The 26,800-nt window shown below is 38.2% G+C and overlaps 1 protein-coding gene across 1 annotated transcript; it reads right to left on the minus strand.

The window, feature by feature from the left end:
* Positions 1-5,472: 5,472 nt before the first annotated feature.
* On the minus strand, positions 5,473-19,677 carry OTP (orthopedia homeobox). The gene is made up of 3 exons (XM_077462585.1): positions 19,508-19,677; positions 17,399-17,805; positions 5,473-7,798 (listed from the first exon to the last, which is right to left on the minus strand). Exons 1-3 carry the CDS (start codon positions 19,542-19,544, stop codon positions 7,277-7,279), a joined length of 966 nt encoding a protein of 321 aa, XP_077318711.1. The 5' UTR covers positions 19,545-19,677; the 3' UTR covers positions 5,473-7,276.
* Positions 19,678-26,800: the final 7,123 nt, after the last annotated feature.

Raw genomic sequence — 26,800 nt, forward strand, 5'->3', positions numbered from 1 at the left:
ACTCTGTTGCCAACCCCGTCGTCGGTTAAACAGTTTTCCTTCCTTAGACTATTTTTGGTAGGTCCTGACCACTGCAGACCAGGAACATCCTACAAGATGTTTTGGAGACGCTCTGACCCAGTTATCTAACCATTACAATTTTGCCCTTAACAAACTACCTTAAATCTTTACACTTACTTCAGGAACAACATGTTCGATTGCTGCCTAATATATCCCACCCACTTTCCAGTGTCATTGTAATGAGGTACACAGTGATATTCACTTTAACTGTCAGTGGTGATATTATTAATGCTGAGCGGTGTATGTAAAACTTTTAACCCAAAAGGAGAAAAAACATGTTGCTGTAACTGCTTAAAAAGCATTAGCTGGATTTCAGATTTCATTTTTTAGTCAAGTCCATCTAAATCTGCTAGTGCATCCAAAACATGGTATACACTAGTAGATTTGTTTACAAAAATTTGTATGAAAATTCTCTTCTCATTCTATTGGAATGTCATTTCAAAAGACTATTTGCTTTTAACATTGGATTTTGCAATGAATGGACTTTATCAAACAAAAACCAAATACACTGTTAGAAATTCATACATTCAAGAAAAAGTTCCATCCTGCTCCCTTGAATTTTCTCATGAGGTTCAAAAAGAACATCGATTTGACCCCATTAATGATTAGAAAACTGAACGAACATTCATACATTTTTACAATGAAAAATATTGAACAAATTTACTAAAGTATACTCAGCTTAACCTCCCTGGTGGTATGATTATTTCATATTTTTGATTCTCAAAGCGGTACATTGTTTTGCATGGAAATATAGCGTTTTATATTGTAGGCCTGTAATTCTAAAGCCGCGTACACACGGGCGGATTGTCTGGCCAACTTAGTCCGTCAGACAATCCGACGGACAGTCCGTCCTACTTTCGAATGAACGGACTTGACCACACACGGATGCACAAACAGTCCGTTGAAAGCTTGCGCGATGACGTGTACAGCACGTACGACGGGACTAGAAATAGGAAGTCCAATACACAGCAATGCAACCTTTCGCCGTGTAAATACTTTCTGAGCATGCCCAATACTTAGTCCGTCGAACTTGCCTACTGACGAGCGGATTGTCCGCTGAAACCAAAGTCTGACGGACAGTATTACGGAAATTCCGAAATACTTAGTCCGCCAGACTGCACGCTGAAAAAGTCCGCTGAAGCCCAAACACGAGCGGACTATCCGCTGAAATGTGTTTCGACGGACTAAGTTGGCCAGACAGTCCGCCCGTGTGTACGCGGCTTTAGGAATAACACACTTAAATCTATCCAAACAAGAGTCTAGTATGCCGCGTACACACGAGCGGACTGTATGGCGTACTTAGTCTGTCATACAATCCGACGGACAGTCCATCATACTTTCCACTGAACGGACTTGACCACACACGGATACCCAAACAGTCCGTCGAAAGCTTGCGCGATGACGTGTACAGCACGTACGACGGGACTAGATATAGGAAGTCCAATACACAGCAAAGCACCCTTCCGCCGTGTAAATCCTTTCTGGGCATGCGCCATTCTTAGTCCGTTGAACTAGCATACTGACGAGCGGATTGTCCGCTGAAACCAAAGTATGACGGACAGAATTTCGAAAAATCCGAAATTCTTAGTATGCCGGACTGCATGCTGAAAAAGTCCGCTGAAGCCCACACACGAGCGGACCGTCCGCTGAAATGTGTTTCGACGGACTAAGTACGCCATACAGTCCGCCCGTGTGTACGCGGCAGTAGACATCCCAGGTATGATAAAGTTTGAAACACAAAATCATAAATTATAATATAATAAATAACTATAAATAATTATAAAAAAATAATAATATAATAATAATAAAAAAAAATTCAATAATGTAATCAAATCAAAAACACTGAAATTGCAGAATTGTTGCTGTCATTACTTTCAGTATTTGGTGATGGATTTCCCCACAAATCCCTATCACTCAATTCTGCAAGTGATTCTAATTTATTATCGCTAATTTTCAAAACCACTTTTGATGTAAAGGGACACTTTTTGGTTGCTATGGACAATCTCCAGTTTCAAGGCAGAAATAACAGTATTTATAATATAAAACTGCATGCAGGCCATTGGACAAACCACTAGGGACAAAAGGGAGGTGAAATAATTTGAAACAGTAATGTAAGTACAGTGTACTGTACATTGTACATTGTATTGCAGTAATGTAATCTGTAAGATTACAGTGTACTGTATGTAGTGTGTGTTTTTCACTTTTTGAATTTGGCGCTGTTCTCCGTCCCTATACGTCACAACGCTCGCAGGGAATGGAGCTCAGCACTGATAGATCCGGCAGAGGACATGGCTCGCACACACAGCGGGGAGACATCGCAGGATCCTGGGGACAAAGTAAGTAATTTTTCCTGGATCCGGCGATGCGATCCCAAATGTGGCTCGGGATTACCGCTTTTGGTACTGAAAATTCACTCCAAGCCACACTTGGGAATACCGCCAGGGAGGTTAACACTACCCTCTCCCCAGACTGACAATGCTGCTGTCCAAAGGTGTTTCTGTCGCTCTTCCAGTGGAGTGGAGACACTCTATGAGAAGAAGTGTGTTACTGGCTGGATCATCAAGTGAAAATAAAGGAAAAGAAGCCTTAAAAAAAAAAAAATTTTAAAGAAAAAACCTAATTCACCCACCAGATTTTGGTAAGTTCCAATGTATTTTGGAGGGACTTTTTTTGTTTTTGGGTTTGATAGCTTTGTAAGTTAATTGATAAACTGCTGTGCTGCCTTGAAAGCATTGCAGTTGTGCTAAGATCATAAAGTCCACTTCATTTACTTTTAATCTGAGTTTTAGATTGTTTTCATCCTTTTTTGCTACTGTGCAGCTATGTACTATGCAACTTCCCTCTCATGCTCCAGTGTATGTGGGCAAAGCTGTAAGCTCAGGCAATGTTCGGGAACCATGGAACAAAAAAGCCTTTATTTTTGTATGCAGAGATTCAGGACCATTCAGAAGATGAAGATATTAATATGTATAGAACTTTAGCTTAATGCTGAACATGAGCACCAACATAAAATAAGATCCATGCATTCAGCATTGACCACATCCACTGAATTTGTTTAAATGGACAATTTTGAAGCTTTTAGCATGTATTTTTAGCCTGATTGGATATTGGAAGGAAGCTATGGGTATGTTGAACTGGTTGTAGGCTTAAAACATGTAGCACAGATATTATAAACAAAAAGGTACAGGTTGGAACAAAAAATTAAGCACCTTCTTATTGGTTTTATGACACACCTCCTTTTATTGGTCTAATCTATAGTAATTTCCAAAATTTAGATCTTCTATATTTATTTCAAAAATTTGTATTTTCCATGGTATTTTCCAAAATTCCCATATTTACAAAGCAACTGTCAAATAGGGAATACTTGATAAGATGAGGACAAATATCAAAGTAGCTGCAATAAAAGATGTCTATATGGTCCAACAAAAAATTCATAATCAAATAGTCATTTTCCAATATGAGCAGCTACTTCTGGAGCAACAAAGACAGATCTTATTTCAGACACTTTGATAAATGCGGCCTACCTTTTACTTAACCAGTAACTGTTTTTTTTATCAATAAAAGTAAAATTATCAATAAATGTATGTAAAGAGAAACGCATATTGGGATTCTGTATACCGATATAATGACTCATTCTCCAGCTCACATACTGAAAATGATTTTATTTATCCATTTACATTAAATTGATATAAACTTGTCAAGAAAATTTCAAATCATAAGTTTCATATTAGCTTAAACGTTTAAGAAATAAGAAACTCAAAAAAAAAAAAAAGAAATCAATAAATAAGCACAGACAATAAGTTAAACCATATCACAAACTGACCAGTATGTAACAAGAATGCTTTATCTACACAAAACATCCTATCTCACAACTTTTTTTTGTTCATTCTTAGAAATAGCCTCTGATCTCTGAACCAGCACATGCAGAAAAGCTCATTGGCTGTCTGTACAAAGTCCAGGGTTGAAAATTTACATGTGCCTAGGCGCCACGTGCCCCGCTGAACCCGCAGGGAAAAGTGGTATCAGCAATGCTTTTGAAGGACTGAAAACAGCAGTCTGCCAAATAATTATCAGAAAAGTGCTGCTTGTCTTTAGAAAAAAAAAAGGAAATAAGACTGAATCTTAAAGTATTACAGCTGTAATAAATAAAAATGCTTATAAAACAGGCCTGGTTTCTTCTTTGACAGAGGGGTTATTTCAGTGATATGTCCACAACACAAACAGAATTATTTTTGGAAATAAGATTGTGCTTAGAAATGTATTTTGAAAGCTCAAAGTGATGATGATAATGGAAAATATGAAAAGAATATGACTAACTGTTGAGTAATGTCTGATGATATAATACTAGAGATGTTAAATGGCCATTTACATTACAACCAGAGAAAGGCTTTGGAATAACATAATGATAGTACAAAGTGCAATGGTGTACAGTAAGGCTGGCATTACGTGTCCTAATATTGAAAGTTTATTGACCTACTTGAGCTTGTCAGAAAGTGACCAAAGGGTTTGTAGAGATTTTCTAATACTCTAGACAATATCTTCATCTAATCAGCAATAAATAAACCCTTCAACACCTATGCCACATTCACATGTCACCCAAGTTGGAGTGAAATGTTATGACTGGTCACAGGAGGTACACCTTCATGCCAATGTCAGAAAGGTCACTTATTCTTCTCACTGGTAGTCCTGCCTTTAAACAGGCAAACATACCTGTAGCAACCAATCAGAAATCATCTCTTTGGTTAAATAATGTTGATTTCTGATTTGTTAATTACTTTGGATTACAGCACACCATTACATTTCACACTACGGTATTTACCTTAATAGGTCACAACATGTCATACCATAGGTGTCCACTATCATATATAAAGTAGTCTAAATTAATTTGAAAACATACATTTTCCTCCATGTTTACATATGCTCATTTTTTTATCACAGGAATTAATAAAATACCACAAACCATTTTTCTGCGTAATTTTAAGAGAGTTCAGCTAATCCAATCAAAACGTGTTTTGGCCACAGTAGGAAGGCTTGAATCATCTGTTCAATTTTTTAAAAAGTTTTAGTACTGTCTGTGATGGTGTTGGTGAGATTTCCCCTCATTTCCTGTTGTGGTGACAACATTTTCACTGGGTTTATGAAACAGAGATAATTGGGGGATTATCCCCGAAATAGGCCGATGATCTCCTCACACTGAGAATCATCATTGACTGACACAGAAATGGCCAGTTTATGAAGCTTTGATCTGAGCACTTCACTTGTGATCTGAGTCAGAATTCACACTCCCCGATTCACCAGCTCAGAGGTGGAGAATCATATTTATGTGTATACATATATATATATATATATATATATATATATATATATATATATATATATATATATATATATATATATATATATATATATATATATATATATAAAATGTGTGTGTGTGTATATATATATATATATATATATATATATACATTATGTACATTATGTAGGGGGACTCATTATTTTATTAGCATTAACCATGCCGTCTGTCTGTGTACTGAGCAGTGATAATTTATCACTGCTTAATAAACGGACACCTCTGTGTTTCGATGAATTTCTGGTACTGTAAAGTCTCACGAGATTCCAGTATCAGGGGCCGTTCTCCACTGTTCGAAGCATTTGTAGATCGTTTCACTCTTCCAAAGCAGAAGCGATCTACAAAGCTTCATAAACTAGCATCCAGAGAAGAATGATCTCCTCTGAGATTGCCAGAAAATGAAGCAGTGACATTTTTTCACTACTTCATAAACGGACACCATTGTTTCTTCTTTCATTGTGTCCCTTTTGGATAGATGTTGCCTTACTTATCTTTATTTCTCCTGGTGACATGGCTGCCTGGGATAGCAAGTGATGGGAAATCTTCCCAACAGGCACACAGAGAGCAATAAAAATATGGAGTTTCAACTTTCCCCATTATATTCAAAGCTAACAAAATTTTTTGGATGGAGTTGTATTTTAGCATTTATATTAAAGTACAACTCTAGGAATTAGAAAAATTCTATGATTATAGTGAGGTCACCCTGCGCTGCAGGGAACAAATGCTAGTTATGTCTAGAGTTATGTTTAGAGTTATGTCTAGAGTTGTGGCTACAGAAATAGGCAAGATTACTTACTGTATCCCCTGCTCCAGCCGGCTGCCCCCTTCTCTCCAAAGTTCCAATCTGTTGGCAGTCCCTTGGCATCATCATGTATGAAGCAGAGCTATTAGCCCTGCATTGTATTTCGTGAGGGGGAATGTGCGACCGTATCTGTGAGCGGCTTAGAGATGAGGGTGCAGGGGACCAGCTGCATCTCTGGAGGGACATTGCTGGAGCACAGGATAAAGCAAGTATTTTTTCTTATTCCGGCACCCATAGACATAATGAGCATTTAACCTTTGCAAGGGTAGATTTTCTTTTTAATTAATTCCTGGATTTGGGCTTTAGGAACTAAATTTAAGAAGTTTTAATCAAGAACATACTTATAAAATTGTGTGCATATTTTTTTAATAAAACTTTCGCTGTATATCATTTTAATAAACAGTCCAAAAACAATTAGTTGTGTTTGCATTGTGACCCTTATAAACCCAATATTTCCAAGAACTAAATTAGGAGTACTCATGTATATTAAATCCCGGTGATAGTAGCAAATGAGGCATATTTATAACCCTGGTACAGAAGCATATAAAGGGGCACGTCTTTTTACTAGTAGCCAAAGGTATAATGAGAAGGAGATCTGGGGGCACAGAGGCATCACTATCAATGGAGAAAATATGTCCAAAGAGTTCCCCCTGATCATACCTTGTCCTACTCTTCCAACAAGTGAGTATACAGATGTCTGATATTTTTTGTCTATTGACATTTATGGTTTGACAGTCAATATATTATACTGTATCACACTCCTTTTTTCTTTTTTATTGGAAACTACAAGAATGACATTTAACCAAGGCAGAAAACTGTTATGAATGTTCAACGTCTGAATGATTGTTCTAAATGGGACCTGCAGGGAACTCTGGGGTTCATCTCTGCTTATGATTGCTGTCGATCAGAGCCTCAAGACATCCCTGGTTAATGGGAAATGCAATCACCTGTCTATTGGTGATATTCTGAGATCACTTGCTTAGCATTGCCTCTGCTGGAGAGTCCAGGAAAGATTGGGTGGAGAGACAGTGGTGAGTAGACAGTGGGGTGGGGATAGGGTATTAAGTAAAGGTCATGGAGACTGTGTGCTCAAGTGCTTTGCGGCGTAGGGAGGCGATGCTGGTTCCCCTCCACACATCACTGCTGTCCGGAGAGCTGCAGAGCTGCGGGGAACCCGACACGTTGCTGGGACCCTGCAATGAGGAGGACATCATGCCGGGGAAGGCGGATTGGTAAAGGTGTGACTGCAGCCCCGAGCCATTGGAGCCCATGTTGGACAAACCCATGGAGCCTGGAGGTGGGCCGGCCCCCAGGCTACACTGGGACAGCTGCTGAGCCATCGCCTGTTGCCTTCCAAGGGAGGGAGGTAAGGGAAGCTGGGAGACCCCCATTCCAGCTGTGGCCCAGCGGGTATCGTTGGCATGGAAGGAGCATAGACTGTCGCCCATTGCTGCTGCCGCAGCGGCTGCTGCTGATTGGAACTGGGGCAATCCTGGTGTGGGCAGCAGAGTTCCAGGGGCACGGAATACATTGGTTGTCTTCTTACGCTTCTTCCACTTGGCACGCCTGTTCTGGAACCAGACCTAGAAAATACAACAAAGATCAGGCGTTAGTTCCTTTGGGGTTAGGAGACTTTGAGATCAGTGGGGGTTATTTACTAAAACTGGAGAGTGCAAAATCTGTTGCAGCTCTGCACAGAAACCAATCAGCTTCCAGGTTTTATTGTCAAAGCTTAATTGAACAAGCTGAATTTAAGAGCTGATTGGCTACCATCCACAGCTGCCCAGATTCTGAATGCTTTAGCTTTAGTAAATCTCCCCCAGCATGCTTTACTTTATTCCTACATGAAAGTAAATATAAATGCATGGCTATTGCCTGCTGAACAAATGGAAACACATGGTAAACCTTGTACACTGCACTCCTAACAATTAGGAATCTTTGCCATTGGTGGGCATTACCTCGACACCAGCTATAGGAATGTTATTTATATATATATATATATATATATATATATATATATATATATATATATATATATATATATATATATATACAGTATATAGATAGATTAGATAGATAGATAGATAGATAGATAGATAGATAGATAGATAGATAGATAGATAGATAGATAGATAGATAGATAGATAGATAGATAGATCTCTATTCTATATATATATATCTATAGATATATAGATATATATATATATATATATATATATATATATATATATATATATATAAATACATGTATTTATTTTTTGAGAAGGAAAGGGATATATGAATATTACTGATTGCTATTACTACACATAGGGGGTTATTTACGAAAAGGCAAATCCACTTTGCACTACAAGTACACTGAAAGTGCATTTGGAAGTGCAGTCGCTGTAAATCTGAGGGGTAGATCTGAAATGAGGGGAAGCTCAGCTGATTTTATCATCCAATCATGTGCAAGCTCAAATGCTGTTTTTTTATTTTCCTTGCATGTCCCCCTCGGATCTACAGCAACTGCACTTCACTTGTAGTGCAAAGTGAATTTTCCTTTAGTAAATAACCGCCATAGTTTGAACCACTATAGGTAAATAGGCTGTTAGCTTTTTCTCTAAGCTTAGTAAATGTGGTGAAGAATTCAGTTTGCAAAGAATACTAAATCATGTACCTGGAAAATATATATTTTTTTAAATGTATTTTTGTTTGAACATGAGTGAATGATAAAAATCAGAAGAGCTTCACCTCATTCACTAAGCTAAGGGTACATTTCCTTTCAAAGTAAACAGCCTCTTTGCCCTTAATAAATAAATCTACACGATATACTGTATACGTTAAAAAAAAAAAATTTTTTTTGTTTGCACATGATTGAATGATAAAAATCAGCAAAGCTTCAGCTCGTTTACTAATCTAAGGATACATTTCCTTGCAAAGTACAAATTTATTTTCAAAGTAAACAGCATTTTGCCCTTAATAAATAAACCTACACTGTGTCCATCTAAGTTTAAAAAAAAGAAAAACCTTCTTCGAAATTAACAAACGATCAACCCCTGGTCCAATATGTCATAAGAAAAATAAAATGGGGCAAAGAGTAACATATGAAACGCTGCTGCTACAAGTCCAGATCTAACAATGTAAAATTACAATGAATGAAGAATACTTTTTAAGCAATGAACCTGCATACAATTGGTATACATATATATATATATATATATATATATATATATATATATATATATATATATATATATATATATATATATGTATATATACAGGACTACATATTGTAGTATGTTACATAATATGTAGAATGACTTTTCCTAACTAGTTAGACTTCTCAGAAAACAGGAGCTGAGTTTCAGAATTGACTCCTATTGACTGAGCCGTTGCAAGGATTTCAGCACTGGACAGCTCCTGGCTCCATACAACACTTATCGGTGAACACAATATTGCTTCTGTTTAAGATAATAAATTGAATTAAAACCCCGCCTGTGCTGTGTGCCTGCATTATTCTACCTATAGGTATTTGTCTCTTGTGTGTGCAATCCTAGACTCTTTATTTGAGAGTGAGAAATAATTAAATTCTGTTATGCTATCGGATAATTCGCGTTCATCAAATATAATCAATCATAATCAGTTTACATAATGATGATTGGTAGTCATCCTGTTAGTAGATTTTTACTGTATTCATTTGGAAGCATATTAATGCAGAGAGAAGTGTAGAGCTGATATTTGTCTCCTGCCTCCCTCCAAATCTCATTTCCCCTCTGCTCACCCTGCATTGTCCTGGCTCCTCCTGATGGCGTCTATGGCCAGCTGATGGGCACCTCACTCATTGATATATGTAGGGGGGCATAGGGGCACACGTACTGAATTCTCTCTCATTGTGATCTCATGAATACATTTGACCTGTGCTGGGCACAGTCATCTGATATGAGGACAATCATCTTTCCCAATCTTAAGAGCACTGCCCCCCCCCCCCCCCCAACATTCTAACCTCTGATAGCACAGGAAACAAATCTGCAAAATGTTGCTTTAAAAAGAAATAATAATAAAATCAAAAATAACGAAATTTTAAAAATAACAACCAAGACCTGATGTATCAATTATTTTTCCTTTTGTTTTTTCCTTTTTTTTTCTGATCAATCAATTTATTATTTTTCCCCTAGGCGTGTTTTCCTGATTTGCTAATCGGCTGGTTTAGAGATAATACATTTTTATTAATAATATTAATAATTCTTCTCTCTAAGCATTTGTGCTGCTTGCACATAGACAGAATTATACCTAACATACCTTTTCATATATGTAAACAACACTGGGCTGATCTACTAAATGAGTTTTAAAAAAATCTGCACACAATAAATTGTGTGAATGTATGCAATCATGTGCAAAGCAAATTCCTGTTCATGCGCAGATGATATAAATAAACATGGATTTGCTTTCCACTTATATTCATGTGTGAAGATTCTCAGCTCCTTTAGTACAGCCTATCAATATTTCTGCATTACAGTGAGTTTATTATTTAAAGGGTGTGGTATAGAGCATATTCTAAACCTATCCTATATATCAATATACTTTTGTAGCTCACGCTATAAATAGTAAATTGGAAGAAAAAAATGTGACAGGTCCCTTTGACTTAAAAAAAAAAAAAAAAACGCCAGGTCCCTAGGCAGAAAAAAAAACGTTCATAAAGAGCGTTTTTGGAGTTTAGCGTTTTTTCTGCCAGAAAGCTCCAATCAAAAAACGCAAATCAGAAGGTCTGGAGTCACGTTTCCATTATTTTTTTTTAAACACATATTGTTCATATATGTGGACTTTTTTTTTACAAGACGAATATATCACAAGGATAGGTCAAGTATTCGGATATGCAAAAGACCATCTGTAACCGAATTCGGTTATTTCAAATTCGCAAGGGTGATACGTTATTTATTTTGTCATGAAAGATTGCATTTTTTGCATTTGCCAAAAACAGGAATAAAGTTGGAAATTCTTATAATCAGAGGATAATAGAATTCAGTGCTATATAAACATCTCTCTCTCTCTCTCTCTCTCTCTCTCTCTCTCTCTCTCTCTCTCTCTCTATTTCTTTCTCTCTCCCTCTCTCTCTTTATATATATATATATATATATATATATATTTTTTTTTTTTTATTATTATTATTGTATTAATAATATATTATATTCCCTATTATATGGCATCTTTTTTCGGTTATATTATAGTTGCATTAATGTCTATTTTAAATATTTTTCCGGACAATTCAACGATTCAAGGGTTAATTTTTTTTTTTTTTAATGTATAAAGCATTTGGACGACTTAACCGATCTTTATAATACTCCGAATTATCTGAAGATGACATTTGTGTATAATATTTTCCTACTCCGTTTCTAATGACAATTCGCAATGGATCTCAAGAATAGTAAACTATTAAACTAAAACTAAAATTAAAATAGTAAACTATTTACATTTATATTGTATACTTTAGACAGATTGACAATTCCTCCACCATAAACAGGAGAAACAATATAATGATTTGAACCCCCATCTCATTTCTTCCCTGCTCTCAGTGTAATCAGTGACGTATGCACTTGAGTCTATGAGCTCCCCTCCAGCATCTGGCTAATATAGAATTTCTAGTACAATTGTGCATTTGTGTTGCAATTGCTGTATTTAATGACACATTCTGAGAACAAGAAAGAAAGAATTATTGTCAGCCATTAAAGAAATCTAGGCGCTATTAAGGATGTAAACATTCCATGAATAATAGAGAACTTTGCTCCATTATGTTGGGGTGATTGCTAGAATTGCAGACACAAAATATCATTTTATGTGTCATGCTTTACTAGAGATGCTGCTCTGCACATCCATCAGGGCTGATAGTACAGGCATTAAACATCAGTGCGAATAGCTCCAGCCTAAGTATTATGTGAAGAGCTGGAGACAGATCTTATTGTGGGGAATGAGAAGGATGCCATTGCAGATGGATACAGCTGACTTTTCTGTGGCTTAGAGACCTTTGAGTAGGTGTGATGATCATATTTTGTCAAGGTTTTGTAGTAGAACTAAACAAAAAGCATGAGATCTAGAAAAGCATATCTCTGGGCACAGGGAGAGATTTACTAAAACTGCAGAGTGCAAAATCTGGTACAGCTCTGCATAGAAACCAATCAGCTTCTAGCTTTTATTGTCAGGGCTTCTCTGAAGAAGCTGAAGTTAGAAGCTGATCACAGCTGATTGGCTACTATACAAAGCTGTACTAGATGTTTTAGTAAATCTTCCCCATGAACGCTCCCTGGAATTCGGGGTGTTTAAATACCCATATAAATTATCTTTTGCCCAAATTTGGCATCACATGCTTTTTAGAATTTATAAATGAAAAATTGGCTAAAGTTCTAATCATGTGTCACCTTTGCTTCAATTTTCAATAAAAATATTGAACAAGGAAAAAACAATGAATCTGATTAAGCATTATACACTAAAATACACTAGATAGATAGATAGATAGATAGATAGATAGATAGATAGATAGATAGATAGATAGATAGATAGATAGATAGATAGATAGATAGATAGATAGATAGATAGATATATCTCAATAGAGAGAGAGAGAGAGATCTATATATATATTTATATATAGCTATATCTATATCTATATCTATCTATCTATATATCTATCTATAGATAGATATATAGATAGATATATTAGATATATATATATATATATATATATATATATATATATAAACAAGAAAAGATATATATATATATATATATATATATATATATATATTTATATATATATATATATATACATATGTTTTGTATTTCATTTTAATAAATAATTACAAAATGTGTTCTAGTGGTTTAGAAGAAGTTTATATATATATATATATATATATATATATATATATATATATATATATATATATATATATATATATATATATATATATATATATATATATATTATTATTTATGTATTTATTTTTAAATGCCCAATTGTGTTCTAGAAGAATTTCTAGCAGGTCTTGTGCATCCCAGAGATAGGGATGTACAATTCTTCCCCTGTGACTAAAAGACTTGACTCACATGTGGCTATAATATTATATTTTTGCCAAATTTTAGGAGAGGTAGTGAGCTCCAGGCTTAAAGAGCTGGGGACAAAGGCAAGTCTAGATAACAGAAACATTATTTCTTATTTTTACTTGTGATTTTAGGGAGGTTTAAAAAATCAAGTGATAATATAATATCCTGGCTAAATTCTATTTAGAGCCAATGCTAGGGCTACAGTGCAAAAAAAAAATAAAGGGGTGGGGGGGGGGCAGGTGTTTTTGTAAAAAGAAGCCCATTTACCTCCTGTGACTTTTCCTCCAGATTTAGGAGATATTTAAATAACTGCAGAAATGTGAGGCACGGTTTTGCAACAGAGGCTCCTTAATTCTTTGGAACTAAGTGCCAGGCGTGAGACGAGCTATAATATAGACATACTGGAAAAGGTATTTGAAAATATATTAGGCGTTTAATTCTTGCCCTGCGGATGGGCCAGAGATGGAGCAGGAGAAGAGCAGTACGCACAGAAGGATGCCATTTCTTCTTTCCTACAGACAACCTTTATAAAGACCTCATTGCAATCTCACTATTGGAGATGATTAATGTGAAGATTTGGTAGGAAATCTGGAGAGTTGTATTAAAGCTGGGATCTGAGGTTCATTTCGATCAGCCATCCGTGAACTCGGGGCCGAATTCATTACACGTTAATAGTGCCGGGAGAGGGAGAATACAGCAATCTCTCCATTCCATTACAAAGCCAGAGAGAAACTCCTCGCCTGTCCCCTATTAAGATGTGCCAGATGACACGATCATTCCAGAGAGGGGCCCACATTATAGCATGCAAGCCATAGCTAGTGTATGTGTGTGTGTGTGTGTGTGTGTGTGTATATATATATATATATATATATATATATATATATATATATATATATATATTTTTTTTTTTAATTTGTATTATTATTATTTATTGTTTTTGTTATGTATGTGTAGGTATACCTATGTGTGTGTGTGTGTATATATATATATATATATATATATATATATACATATATATATATATATATATATATACATATTAAAACACATAAAATATATATTTACATACACTCACACATATATTTAAAAAAAAAATGTATATGTGTGTGTGTGTTGATATATATACATATATCAACACACATATACAATATATATACAGGCATACCCCACTTTTAAGTACACAATGGGGTTTATTTACTAAAGCTGGAAAGTGCACAATCAGGCTCACTTCTGCATAGAAACCAATGAGCTTCCAGGTTTTATTACCAAAGCTTAATTGAATGAGCTGGGGTTAGAAGCTCATTGGCTTCTACGCAGAAGTGAGCCTGATTTTGCACTTCCCAGCTTTAGTAAATAACCCCATTGTGTACTTAAACGTGTGGTATGCCTGTATATATATATATATATATATATATATATATATATATATACATGAATGGGTATAACACATACTACACATACATTTGTGTGTAATTATGTATGCTAGATAATGCATGTTTATATGTATTTATCCATATACATGTGTTCTAAACATATATAAATATATATATAAATAAACACATCTGTATCTGTGTGTGTATTTATAGTGGACTGTATATGTGTGCGTTGATGCATTTACAATGCAAATACAAAGGCCATTAATGTATAGATGAGATCGTATATTCCGTATAGAAATGTGTGCAGTATAAAGTATTAATGAATAAATATGTATTTTTACCTTCGTATAGATATATTGTTATTTGTTCCATGGCTGTGTGTGTAAATGACACATACCATTATGTACTCACCCCATCCACACACACTGGCAGCACCCAATCCGGTGCCCTCCTGTACTATTATAAGAAGGGAAATCAAAATGCGCTTTGGATATTTTTTTCCCACTGATATATTTTTTATGTAAATATAATATTGAAAGTTAATTAATCCGTGCGAGAGACTAATGATTATGCTTATTATATTGCATCTGATCGCATCATTTGCATGATTTTCACATTCCTGCTTAATAAGCCATCCCGGGTTATAAATAATACTGGAATTGGTTTCTAATAATGGCGAGCTATAAACGGAATGGCTTTTATAGCTGGTATAGCAGAGCTTGGCGGGCACGGAGCCGGGCAGCCGGGAGGATAAATCTCCGGATTATTATTTTTAATGGGAGTCTGCTCTATAATCCGCCGCTAATAACACTGCATCATTTTCTTACAGCTCTCACAACTCGTCTTCTTCCTTTATTGGACTTTCAGAAGAAATCGGAAATAAAAGTCTTATATACTGCAATGAAATGCCTGGCAATCTGTTCAGCAGCATGCTGGTAAGAGGAGACCCCCCCCCCCCCCCACACTATCGCACCTGTGGGGCCATACACATCATCGACTTCCTCCAATACAATCTTCCCCGCTATATCCTCGTTACACAGCTTCATAACACAATGTAAATACACACCAATAAGAAAATGAGCTTTCCCCTCTATTACTACTCAGCTACAATGGATTTATTCATCAGACTGTCATTTACTTGCTGGATCATTACACCCAGGCTTCCTTTTAGAAACTAGTACATGGGGAGAAAGAAATATGAAAACTGAAAAAAAAAAATCAAAAAGAAACAGCCAATTAAAAAAAAAATCGAGTACAGATTTATATGTAAGTTACCGTTTCTAAATACTGATCGTTATTTTAAAATCATGCAGTGATTTTTAATTGTAGCAGCCATTAATCGTTAAAATAAGTTTTGTTTGGAAAATCTACCTATTTAGCTAAAAGGTATATATATTTTTTTGTATTGCTATTTTTCTTTATTTGTTTTTATTTTTCTTATTTAATAGCATGTTGTAATAACAGAATCTTAAATTTAATTGAGTGCAAAATAATAATTTGCAGATTTGAGTAACAGAAATTGATTAAACAAATTACATAAATGTATAAGAACTGTAAATAATTCAGGTTGATCCATTACAAAAATAAAATAAAATAAATTCAATTGTTTTTAATATAATGGAAAAGAGGAGGTTTTCAGCACCGCGGACAGCGCACAACACAAGGCACAGTGCCCGACGGGGCATACCGATCTACACACCATTACCAACTGACCTGTCAGATGTATCATTTATAGAAACTGATATATAGATATAGATGACCTATATACGTATATATGGAATGGGGATCAGCTGCAGAACCTGTTTCTAGATGCGCAATGAAAAAATAATATTTTTAGGATCTCTTTCCCACCTATATTTATTTATTATATTTCCATATATTAATTTATGAATATATATATATATATATATATATATATATATATATATATATATATATATATATATATATATATATATATATGTGTGTGTGTGTGTGTGTGTGTGTGTACGTGTATCAGAAAAAATCTATCTGTACATATATCTGTAAATATATGTAGATCTGTGTGGTTTCAGATGCTAGAATTGTATTGTTTCGATTTCTATGTAGAAACAGGTCCTGAAAATGAACTTTTCGATATGATTTTTAGGACCTGTCACACACATGGAGGCTGATTTGCTATAGGAGTTCTATAAATCTTTTACCCGATACATTGCTTAAGTATGCACTTCAAATATGCAATCTTGTGAAAAGCAGATTTCTATTCAGTTTGATATATCCAATCACATACACAGGAAATAAATAAAAATGAACTTGCCTTTTGGTACGGTTGGATAATTGATGTGAATATTCATACAATGTATCGAATAAAGATTCTGCAGTTTCTTTAGTAAATTGGTACATCCAGTCTTATTATATATGCTTATAATATAATGAGGCCGATTTACTAAGTGAGTGGAGAATGTTTGCACACATATTCACTTCAGTTATTCAATCCTATATAAAGCAAATTCCTGTTCGCTTTGAATCCCCAATCATGTGCAGAGGCTTTCACATGATTGGATAACTGAAGTGAATATTCATACATTTTTTCAGTACTGATTTTCCACTTCTTTAGTAAATCAGCCTTGTATAGATAGACGCTCTATATAAGTTTATGTTTTTCTAGAGTAGTTATAAGGGTATAGGAAATGTTGGATGGTGGTCATTGTGGAATGGGTACAATCAGCTGATTTGGGTGCCCATCACATGCCCTCTTACCTGCACTCTGGACTCTGTCAATCCGATCCTCAGTGCCAGCTCTTCCCTCATGAATATATCTGGGTAGTGGGTCTTGGCGAAGCTCCTTTCCAGCTCGTTGAGTTGGGCAGGGGTGAAGCGAGTTCGGTGCCTCTTCTGTTTCTGGCTCTGGCTCTGGCTCTGCTGCTGGCCCGACTGGTTGGGGTTCTGTTGCTGCTGCTGTTTGTCCGGATCTTTGGAGCTGACGGCCAGGGAGGACTGGTTGGAGCCCACGCTGGTGATGTCCTCTCCGGGCAACATAGTGGTGCCCTCCACCTGGTCAGAGTTACTGGCCAGATCTCCCGGGTGTACGGGCTCCGACCCTCCGACTCCAAGGCGGCACTTAACCCCCTCACGGTGCCCCAGCAGCTCAGCCGCATCCTTCATCCCTGTATAAGAGGAATAGAGAGGTGATCATGATTGGCTCTGGACTGTGCCCACCCGATATCCAATGCCACTTGGCTGCCATACATGTAGCACACAATCAGGACAGATCCCTTTATCAGGGCAACCCCACAATGCAACATGGTTGCCATACATATAGCATACAGTCAGGGCAGATCCCACCATCAGGGCACCCCTGTCTACCTGATACCCAATTCCACATGGCTGCCATACATATAACACACAGTCCGATCCCACCATCAGGGCATCCCCTTTTACCTGATAACCAATGCCACATGGCTGCTATACATATAGCACACAGTCTGATCCCACCATCAGGGCACCCCCTTCTACCTGATACCCAATGCCACATGGCTGCCATACATATAGCACACAGTCAGATGCAACCATCAGGGCACTCCCATCTACCTGATACCCAATGCCACATGGCTACCATACATATAGCACAAAGTTAAAGTCAGATCCCACCATCAGGTCACCCCCATATACCTGATACCCAATGCCACATGGCTGTCATACATATAGCACACAGTCAGGACAGATCCCACCATCAGGACAGTAGCACACAGCCTGGGCAGATCCTAGCATGGCACGGCTTTACTAACAGTCTAACACCAACATCTTTGCATATATATATATATATATATATATATATATATATATATATTGCAGTTTAAGAGCCAGCATCCCTCTCGATCTATCTGTACCATTGCTCAGGCCCCCTGCATGCAGATCCCGTGACCATATATGAGGCGGGTTTGGCAGATTTGTACACACTGTACACCCAGGTGCCTTTACCAGTAGAACTGGTGAACTAGTGACCATACATTAAGCTGGTAAGCCAGACTGGCACATATTGGTCACCTAGGTGTCTTACAAGGGGAACCGGTAACCAAAATGGCCAAACATTAAGCTGGTAAGGCAGACACTGGTCACCCAGGTGCCCCCACTAGTATAAACTGTGACCATACATCAGACTGGTGAGGCAGACTGGCATGTACTAGTCACCCAGGTGCCTTACAGGTAGAATCGGTTACCATGCATCAGGCTGGTGATGCAGATTGGCATATGCTGGTCACTCAGATGGATGGGGTGACCATGCATCAGGCTGGTGATGCAGATTGGCATATGCTGGTCACTCAGATGGAAGGGGTGACCATGCATCAGGCTGGTGATGCAGACTGGCATATACTGGTCACCCATGTGGAAGGGGTGACCATGCATCAGGCTGGTGATGCAGACTGGCATAAACTGGTCACCCAGCCTCACATATTTTCCCTGCTTATTTCACACAAAAAAACTCTGCCAATTCCACAAAGTTTCCTAAAGGCAGTCTCTGGATTGCTTGCAGTCCCCACAGCAAAGTCCACACTTCACTCTCATGCAGGAAGGAGAAGGAGGCAAATACTCAGATCACCAAACAAATAATCTCAAAGCAAAACAAGAAAAAAAAAAAAACTCCCAAGGTCTGAAGTAAATAGTTATTTCTGGCTAAATTTAATGACATCCCTCTTCCTTGGATGTCCACATTCCATGTATTCAAAGACTGCAGTTAAATCAAATTAAAGTTTAATACTACACAATTACTTTAGAAGGAATTAGCCCATTTAGAGTGCATTAAGGCGGAATCAGGGACAAATTGACGCTTTTTCCTGGGAGGGGAGGAGAAGGGTGGCAAAGACTCACCGAGTCGGGCGTCCAGGAGGTCGGCGTGAGACAGCATCGCGCACCGCTCCAGGGCGAAAGCTTGTCCCCCCCAAATCCTGCCGGCTGCTTAACGATTTCAAAATAAAAATAGATAGATAGATATAGATAAGCTAAATGAAAGAAAATTCGGTTTGTGCTTAAAAAGGGGGTCCCCTGCATTATAATGTCCTTTAGAGAGGCGGGGAGGTGCTTAGTGCTTGGGTGAGCTGCTGAGCGGCTGCCACCGCCGACCAATCACAGAGCGAGCTGCAAATGTCACCGGCTCACCATCCACTGCTGGTCCCCCTGCTGCTGCTACAGGCTGAGTGTGAGTGCAGGAGGTGGGGGGAGGGGAAGGGGGGGGGTCCTAGGTGTCCTCCCTGCAGCCCTCTGCCTCCATGGATCCTGACACCTAAATCCCACAAGCTGCCATCACCTACTACCACTGGTGTCAGCAAACTGGACTTATACCTGGGCTGCCTCTGATGCCATGCAAATCTACACTGCTCTCATCCTAGCTACTGCTATAGAGGCACTAATAAAGCAAACAACAGTCCCTGTAGCCACTACTACAACCCAATGTTATTGCAATGTGTTTAACACAATATAAATAATAATAATGATAAATATTGTTATTATTGCTATGATTGTAACAATAATAATAATACATATTATTATTACGATTTACACTTTTACATTAGTTGGTGCTATAATATGCAATTATGCTATGATTATAATCATTGACACAACGGTGGTTGCATTACTATTGTTATCATTATTTTCATTACTATTATTATAATTACTACATTTACATAATTTGGTGCTGTAGATATGTTATTAGGCTTATTATTATTGACACAACGGTGGTTGTATTATTATTATTATGATTATTATTACAATTATATATTATTATTACTTACACTTACATCAGTTTCTACTGCAGATATGTTATTATGCTTAATTGTATTGACACAAAGGTGGTTGTATTAATATTATTATTATTATATATTTTTTATTATTATTATTTACACTTACATCAGTTTCTACTGCAGATATGTTATTATGCTTAATTGTATTGACACAAAAGTGGTTGTATTAATATTATTGTTATTGTTATTATTATTTATTATTATTATTTACACTTACATCAGTTTCTACTACAGATATGTTATTATGCTTAATTGCATTGACATAACAGTGGTTGTATTATTATTATTGTTATATATTTTTATTATAATTATTTACACTTACATCAGTTTATACTGCAGATATGTTATTATGCTTAATTGTATTGACACAACAGTGGTTGTATTATTATTATTTTTATATATTTTTATTATAATTATTTACACTTACATCAGTTTCTACTGCAGATATGTTATTATGGTATGACGATGATGATGATTATTATTAATATTATTATTAATAATAATAATAATAATAATATTGAGACAGTAGTGGTTGTATCATTACTGCTATAATTATTTCCTTGCTGTTATTGCTACATACACTTATATTAGCTGGTGCATGTTTTGTGGTGGTTAATACTGTGTTATTATTATTGACGCAATGGTGGTCCTATTATTAGTATTGTTATGATTATTATTATTATATTATTATTATTAATAATAATAATAATAACAATAATTCTATGTTATATCCTTTGTATTTTAGAAAAAGATTTTTAATAAAAATAAAAGTAAACACACAAAAAAAAAAAATTATATTGTGCTCTGAGGCAGATCTTTTAAAAGTTGTATGAATTCTTCTTATTTTTGACCACTGTATCGAGATTCCATCAATCAGATTTTGTTCCATTTTGCTCCAGTTCACAGGACAGTTGTGGTTAACATGGGGAAGGCTCCGGAAGGGTTAAATAAGATCTGATAGATAAAATTTAGCGCATCATTTAACCGCCGCATTTAATGGCCGATAGGCAATCAGCTTCGATACAGACGTCCAAGTTCAGCTCCAGGCATTGAAGACACATACAATTCCAGTTGGGTATTACATGCATGTACTTGGTGGGGTAGTAGTTGGTAGATGTCAGCTCTTGGGGTGGTCACATACAGTCCATGTGTGATATGCATATATAGGTTTGATGTATAACCACAAAAAAACAAAACAAAAAAAACGACTTTTTCTGTCCTGCATCAGCCCTTCACCTCCAGCCCCTCTTAAATCCAGGGCCTTACTGATGAAGGTACTTTGCTTTCTATAGCAGAGTATTAATGTATTTGTTTTCTGTACATTTATTTTTTAAAATATTTTACGGTCCGGGTTCACATCCACAAATTCCATTTCACATCACTGATCGCCAGCAAACTGAATATTACTCTAAACATTTCCTTGTGCTTGTATTAAAATAGATGCAATTCCCTGTATTCTTGATGGTAAATCATTGCACAATTTTCTAGCTGAGGTATTTAAGTCCGTCTCCCATCTACAAAGGCGATTTCATGCAGTAAATAGAGGTAAATGTTCTTTATTTTCATTTGAATATGTTAAGAGTGCAGGAGCAATCTCTAGTGCTCCTAACAAGGCAAGTGAACCATCTCTAAATGCTCTGATTTTTCAAACCCAGCCAACAACAAAGTTTAGATTAGCAATATATTTCTAACCAGAGTAATTTTCAAGATCATTAGGCATTTATGTAATTAGTGCCAAATCTATAAGCTTTTATTACGATTATTAGAGTAAAATCAGTATAAATTTGTACTAATTTACTACTGTTTAGACTTGGCTGTCAAAGCCAAGAGCTTCTTATTGTAAATGATAAGTGGGGAAATTAAGTGCAAAATTCTGAACCATTTCTGATGGGCTCGCAAACAATCCGTTTCAATTGTGTTTGAGGCAGAGCAGAATTGCCCTTTTCAAGTTATCTGAGCTGATGTTTCTTGTCTCTTTCTTTTTATTTGCACAACAAGGAGATAAAAGAGGAAAAACATGGAGCATTGGTGCACAATGCAGGCAGCTATTTACAAGTCTGCGCTTGATTAACATTGATTTTTAATCCCAGAGTGATGCAATTAAGATTATTCATTTAGGACAAAAGTATAAAGCGGTGGGAAGAGTGGGTGCAGCGTACAGGCACAGGGGATACTGCACAATACATTGACTTTTTTTTTCTTTTCTTTTTTTCAGTTATTTTGAATGTGATTGTTAATCAACTAGCTGTGGCACAAAAACCCAGGGATGGTCGTGGCAGATGCAGGGGGCTCGTCCCGTTGTCTTCTTGGACAAGAGATGAACAGATAGACAAAGGAGGCGACAGAGCGAGGTCTGTCCACTTTTCTCCCCTACACCAGCCCTGGGCTGCTGCGACACATGTGTGCTCTGGGCTGCATCACGTTCTGGCTTTTTTTCTTTTCTTTTTTTTTTTTGCAAGAGCTGAAGTGAGGAGCGCTATGCATGAATTCAACCAGGGAGCTGAGGGCAGGGGGCCTGGCACTGCCACTACCCACTGGGGTACTTCGTGGACGTGTGGACTGTTACTGGCAGGAGATACAGCTGGACACACCTGGGAGAGGTCAGAGGAGGGAGAAGAAAAGGAAAAGACAGAAGAAGAGAGAAAGAAAGCAAAATAATAATTGACAGGGGAGGGTGGAAATATGGAATGGGATTAGATGGAAAGGGAAAGAAATGGGATGCTAGGAGAAGAATAGACCAGGGGAGAGTCTAAACAAAAAGTTGGGGAGATGCACCGGAGAAGATTAAAAAAAAAACACTGAGGTGGAGAAAAATAAAAAGGAAAGAGAGCAAGAGGAAGCTGGGGTGAAGGGAATAGAGAGAGAGAGAGCAAACAGACAAGTATGGGGGGGGGGGGGGGGGCAGAACAGGAGAGAATATGTGGAACCAGCAAAAAAAAAAAAAAAAACAGAGAGCACATGGGGAGAGACAAAAACGGGGTGCGACGGGAGAGACACAGAAGGCACAGGTAGGATGAGAGTGGAAGAGTACAGAGGCCCAGAGAGAAAGAGAGATAGAGCACAGGGAGAGAGATAGAGCACAGGGAGAGAGGGAGATAGGGCAAATGGAGAAAGATAGAGCACAGGGAGAGAGGGAGATAGGGCAAAGGGAGAAAGAGAGGGAGAGAGAGAGCGCCGAGAGAAAGAGAGGGCAAAGCGAGAAAGAAAGAGAGAGCACAGGAAGAAAGAGAGAGGGAGAAAGAGAGACAGGGGGCAAACGGAGAAAGAGAAAAGAGAGAGAGGGCACGGAAAAAAAGAGAGAGAGAGGACAAAGGGAGAAAGAGAGAGGACAAAAGGGGGAGAGAGAGAGAGGGCAAAGAGAGAAAAGAGAAAGATAGAGAGGCGGCACGGGGAGAAAGAGAGCGAGAGCAGGGAGAATGAGAGGGGGCAAAGGAGGAAGGAGAGAGAGAGGGAGAGTGAGAGGGGGGCACAGAGAGAAAGAAAAGGATATAACATAAAAAGAGAGAGAGAGCATGGGGCATAAGGAGATAGAGAGAGATTAAAAGTTGCATGGAAAATAAGAGATGCATAAGAAAAAAAGAAAAAGAGAGAGAGAGAAAGAAAGAAAGAAGAGAACCACAAACATATAAAGAGAGAATGAGAGAAAAGAGGAAACATGGAGAAAAAAAAAGAACATAGGGCCCAGGAAGAATAAGGTGGAGGTAACAGGGGACACAAGGAAAGGAAGAGATAGACAGGGCAGAGATCAGAGGGCACAGAAAGAATTGGAAAGAGAACGGAGTTCAGTAAGGGAGAAAACAAAGGATAGACGGAGAATGAGCGAGAGAGTGAGAGAGAGAGAGAGAGAGAGAGAGAGAGAGAGAGAGAGAGAGAGAGAGAGAGAGAGAGAGAGAGAGAGAGAGGACAGGTCATAGGGAGCGAGAGAGAGAGAGAGTAAAAGTGAAAGAGAACTGAGGGCACATGGAAAAAGAGAGGTCAGTAGGCACAGAGAGAAAGAAAACATTGTGCAAAAGAGAAATAAAGGGTACGACGAGAATATGAGATGTAAGGAGGCACATGTAGAGAGAAAACAGGGCACAGGCAGAATGAGGACGAAGGCACACGGGGTAATCCGAGAATGAGAGAGGGGGAACAGAGTACAGGGAGGGAGAGAGAAGGTAAAGTGGGCATAGCAAGAATGACAGAGAACACAAAGGGCCCAGAGAGAACGAGAGAGAATATGGGTAAACCGAGAAAGAGAAAGAATAGAGGGCATGAGGAGAGTGAAAGATAGGAAGGAGGAGGCACAAGGAGAAATAGAGAGGAAAAGGGGCAAAGAAGAATGAAAAAGAAGGAGAAAAAAATTATGGGACAGAGAGATGGCAGTGGTAGAGAACAGAGAGATGGCAGTAGTAGAGAACAGAGAGGTGGTAAAGAACAGAGAGATGGCAATAGTAGTAGAGAACTGAGAGATGGCAGTGGTAGAGAACAGAGAGATGGCAGTGGTGGAGAACAGGGAGATGGCAGTAGTAGAGGACAAAGGGGTGTTAGTGGTATAGAACAGAGAGATGGCAGTGGTAGAGAACAGAGGGATGGCAGTGGTGAAGAACAGAGAGAAGGCGGTGGGGGACAGAGAAATTGCACTATTAGAGGACAGAGGGATGGTAGTGGTAGAGAACAGAGAGATGGTAGTGGTAGAGAACAGAGGGATGGTAGTGGTGGAGAACAGAGAGAGGGCAGTGGTAGAGAACAGAGGGATAGTAGTGGTGGAGAACAGAGAGAGGGCAGTGGTAGAGAACAGAGGGATGGTAGTGGTGGAGAACAGAGAGAAGGCGGTGGGGGAGAACAGAAACAGGGCAGTGGGAGAGAACAGAGGAATGGCAGTGGTAGAGAACAGAGGGATGGCAGTGGTGGAGAACAGAACAGAGAGATGGCAGTGGTAGAGAACAGAGGAATGGTAGTGGTAGAGGAGAGATGGCAGTGGTAGAGAACAGAGAGAGGGCAGTGGCAGAGAAGAGAGAGAGAGAGATGGTAGTGGTAGAGAACAGAGAGAGAGGGCAGTGGTGGAGAACAGAGAGAGAGAGAGGGGGCAGTGGTGAAGAACAGAGAGAGATGGCAGTGGTGGAGAACAGAGGGATGATCGTGGTAGAGAACAGGGGGTTGGTAGTGGTAGAGAACAGAGGAATGGTAGTGGTAGAGAACAGAGGGGTGGCAGTGGTAAAGAACATGGAGAGATGGCAGTGGTAGAGGACAGAGGGGTGGAAGTGGTAGAGAACAGAGAGAGGTGGCAGTGGTAGAGAACAGAAAGAGATGGCAGTGGTAGAGAACAGAGGGGTGGTAGTGGTAGAGAACAGAGGGGTGGTAGTGGTAGAGAACAGAGGGGTGTCAGTGGTAGAGAACAGAGAGAGATGGCAGTGGTAGAGAACAGAGGGGTGGTAGTGGTAGAGAACAGAGGGATGGTAGTGGTAGAGAACAGAGGGGTGTCAGTGGTAGAGAACAGAGAGAGATGGCAGTGGTAGAGAACAGAGGGGTGGTAGTGGTAGAGAACAGAGGGGTGTCAGTGGTAGAGAACAGCGAGAGATGGCAGTGGTTGAGAACAGAGGGGTGGCAGGGGTAGAGAACAGAAGGGTGGCAGTGGTAGAGAACAGAGAGGGGAGGGGGGGGGGGGGTAGTGAGAAAATAAAAGGCAAGGAGGTAAGGACAGAGGTGTCCAGAGAGTGAGAAAATAGGCCGTGAGACAAAAACATAAACAGGGAAGAATCACATTACATCTCCTATCAGATGGTATTCAGCACCATAGACAGCTCAGTACTATTTGATCTCCTAAAAACAAAATATCAGAACACCACTGGCGACATCTATTACAGTAGTAGAGTTCACAAATGTACACACTTTTTTTTTTTTTACTTCTTGACTATTTTTAAAGGACTTATTGCTTACTTAAAATAAAATGATAAACACAAGGGCTGCCATTTGCTAACAGTTTCTTGCAAAGGCTGTTTTACATTTGCATCGGTTCTGAAATGTCTAGCATCCAGGCCAGCAGTGGAGGCTGTAGTAGGCAGTGCTATGTGATGGTGCAGGCTGGGAGCGCTGGGTCCAGCGATAAATAATTGTGTAATAGTTACATGTGCGGACACATCAGAGTAATAACAATAAGGTGTTATTAAAGGATGATCAATCTGTGTTACTGGGCGCCCAGTGATTGATAGAGCGCTTCATTTTATGACTTTTCTATTGCTCTTGATTTTTGTGCTAGTATAAACAAACTAAATCATTTCTTTTCAAGCACTAGTGGTGGTGGGGGGGGGGGGGGGGGGGGGTAGCCCCTCCTGCTCCTACTAGCACTATACAAGCAGAAGAGGACACATAACAAGAGGCTAGC

The sequence above is a fragment of the Lithobates pipiens genome, unplaced genomic scaffold (genome assembly GCF_037356315.1).
Source record: "Lithobates pipiens isolate NorthernLeopardFrog02 unplaced genomic scaffold, aLitPip1_a1.2 Scaffold_3, whole genome shotgun sequence".
In the NCBI taxonomy this organism is placed as follows: Eukaryota; Metazoa; Chordata; class Amphibia; order Anura; family Ranidae; genus Lithobates; species Lithobates pipiens.

What these genes read in the sequence shown, in the direction of transcription:
- OTP (XM_077462585.1), bottom strand. Translation starts at nt 19,544, where the DNA reads ATGCTGTCTCACGCCGACCTCCTGGACGCCCGACTCG. An exon ending in CCTCCTGGACGCCCGACTCG is followed by an intron (nt 17,806 to 19,507) that starts GTGAGTCTTTGC and finishes CCTCTTATACAG; the next exon opens with GGATGAAGGATGCGGCTGAG. An exon ending in TGACAGAGTCCAGAGTGCAG is followed by an intron (nt 7,799 to 17,398) that starts GTAAGAGGGCAT and finishes TGTATTTTCTAG; the next exon opens with GTCTGGTTCCAGAACAGGCG.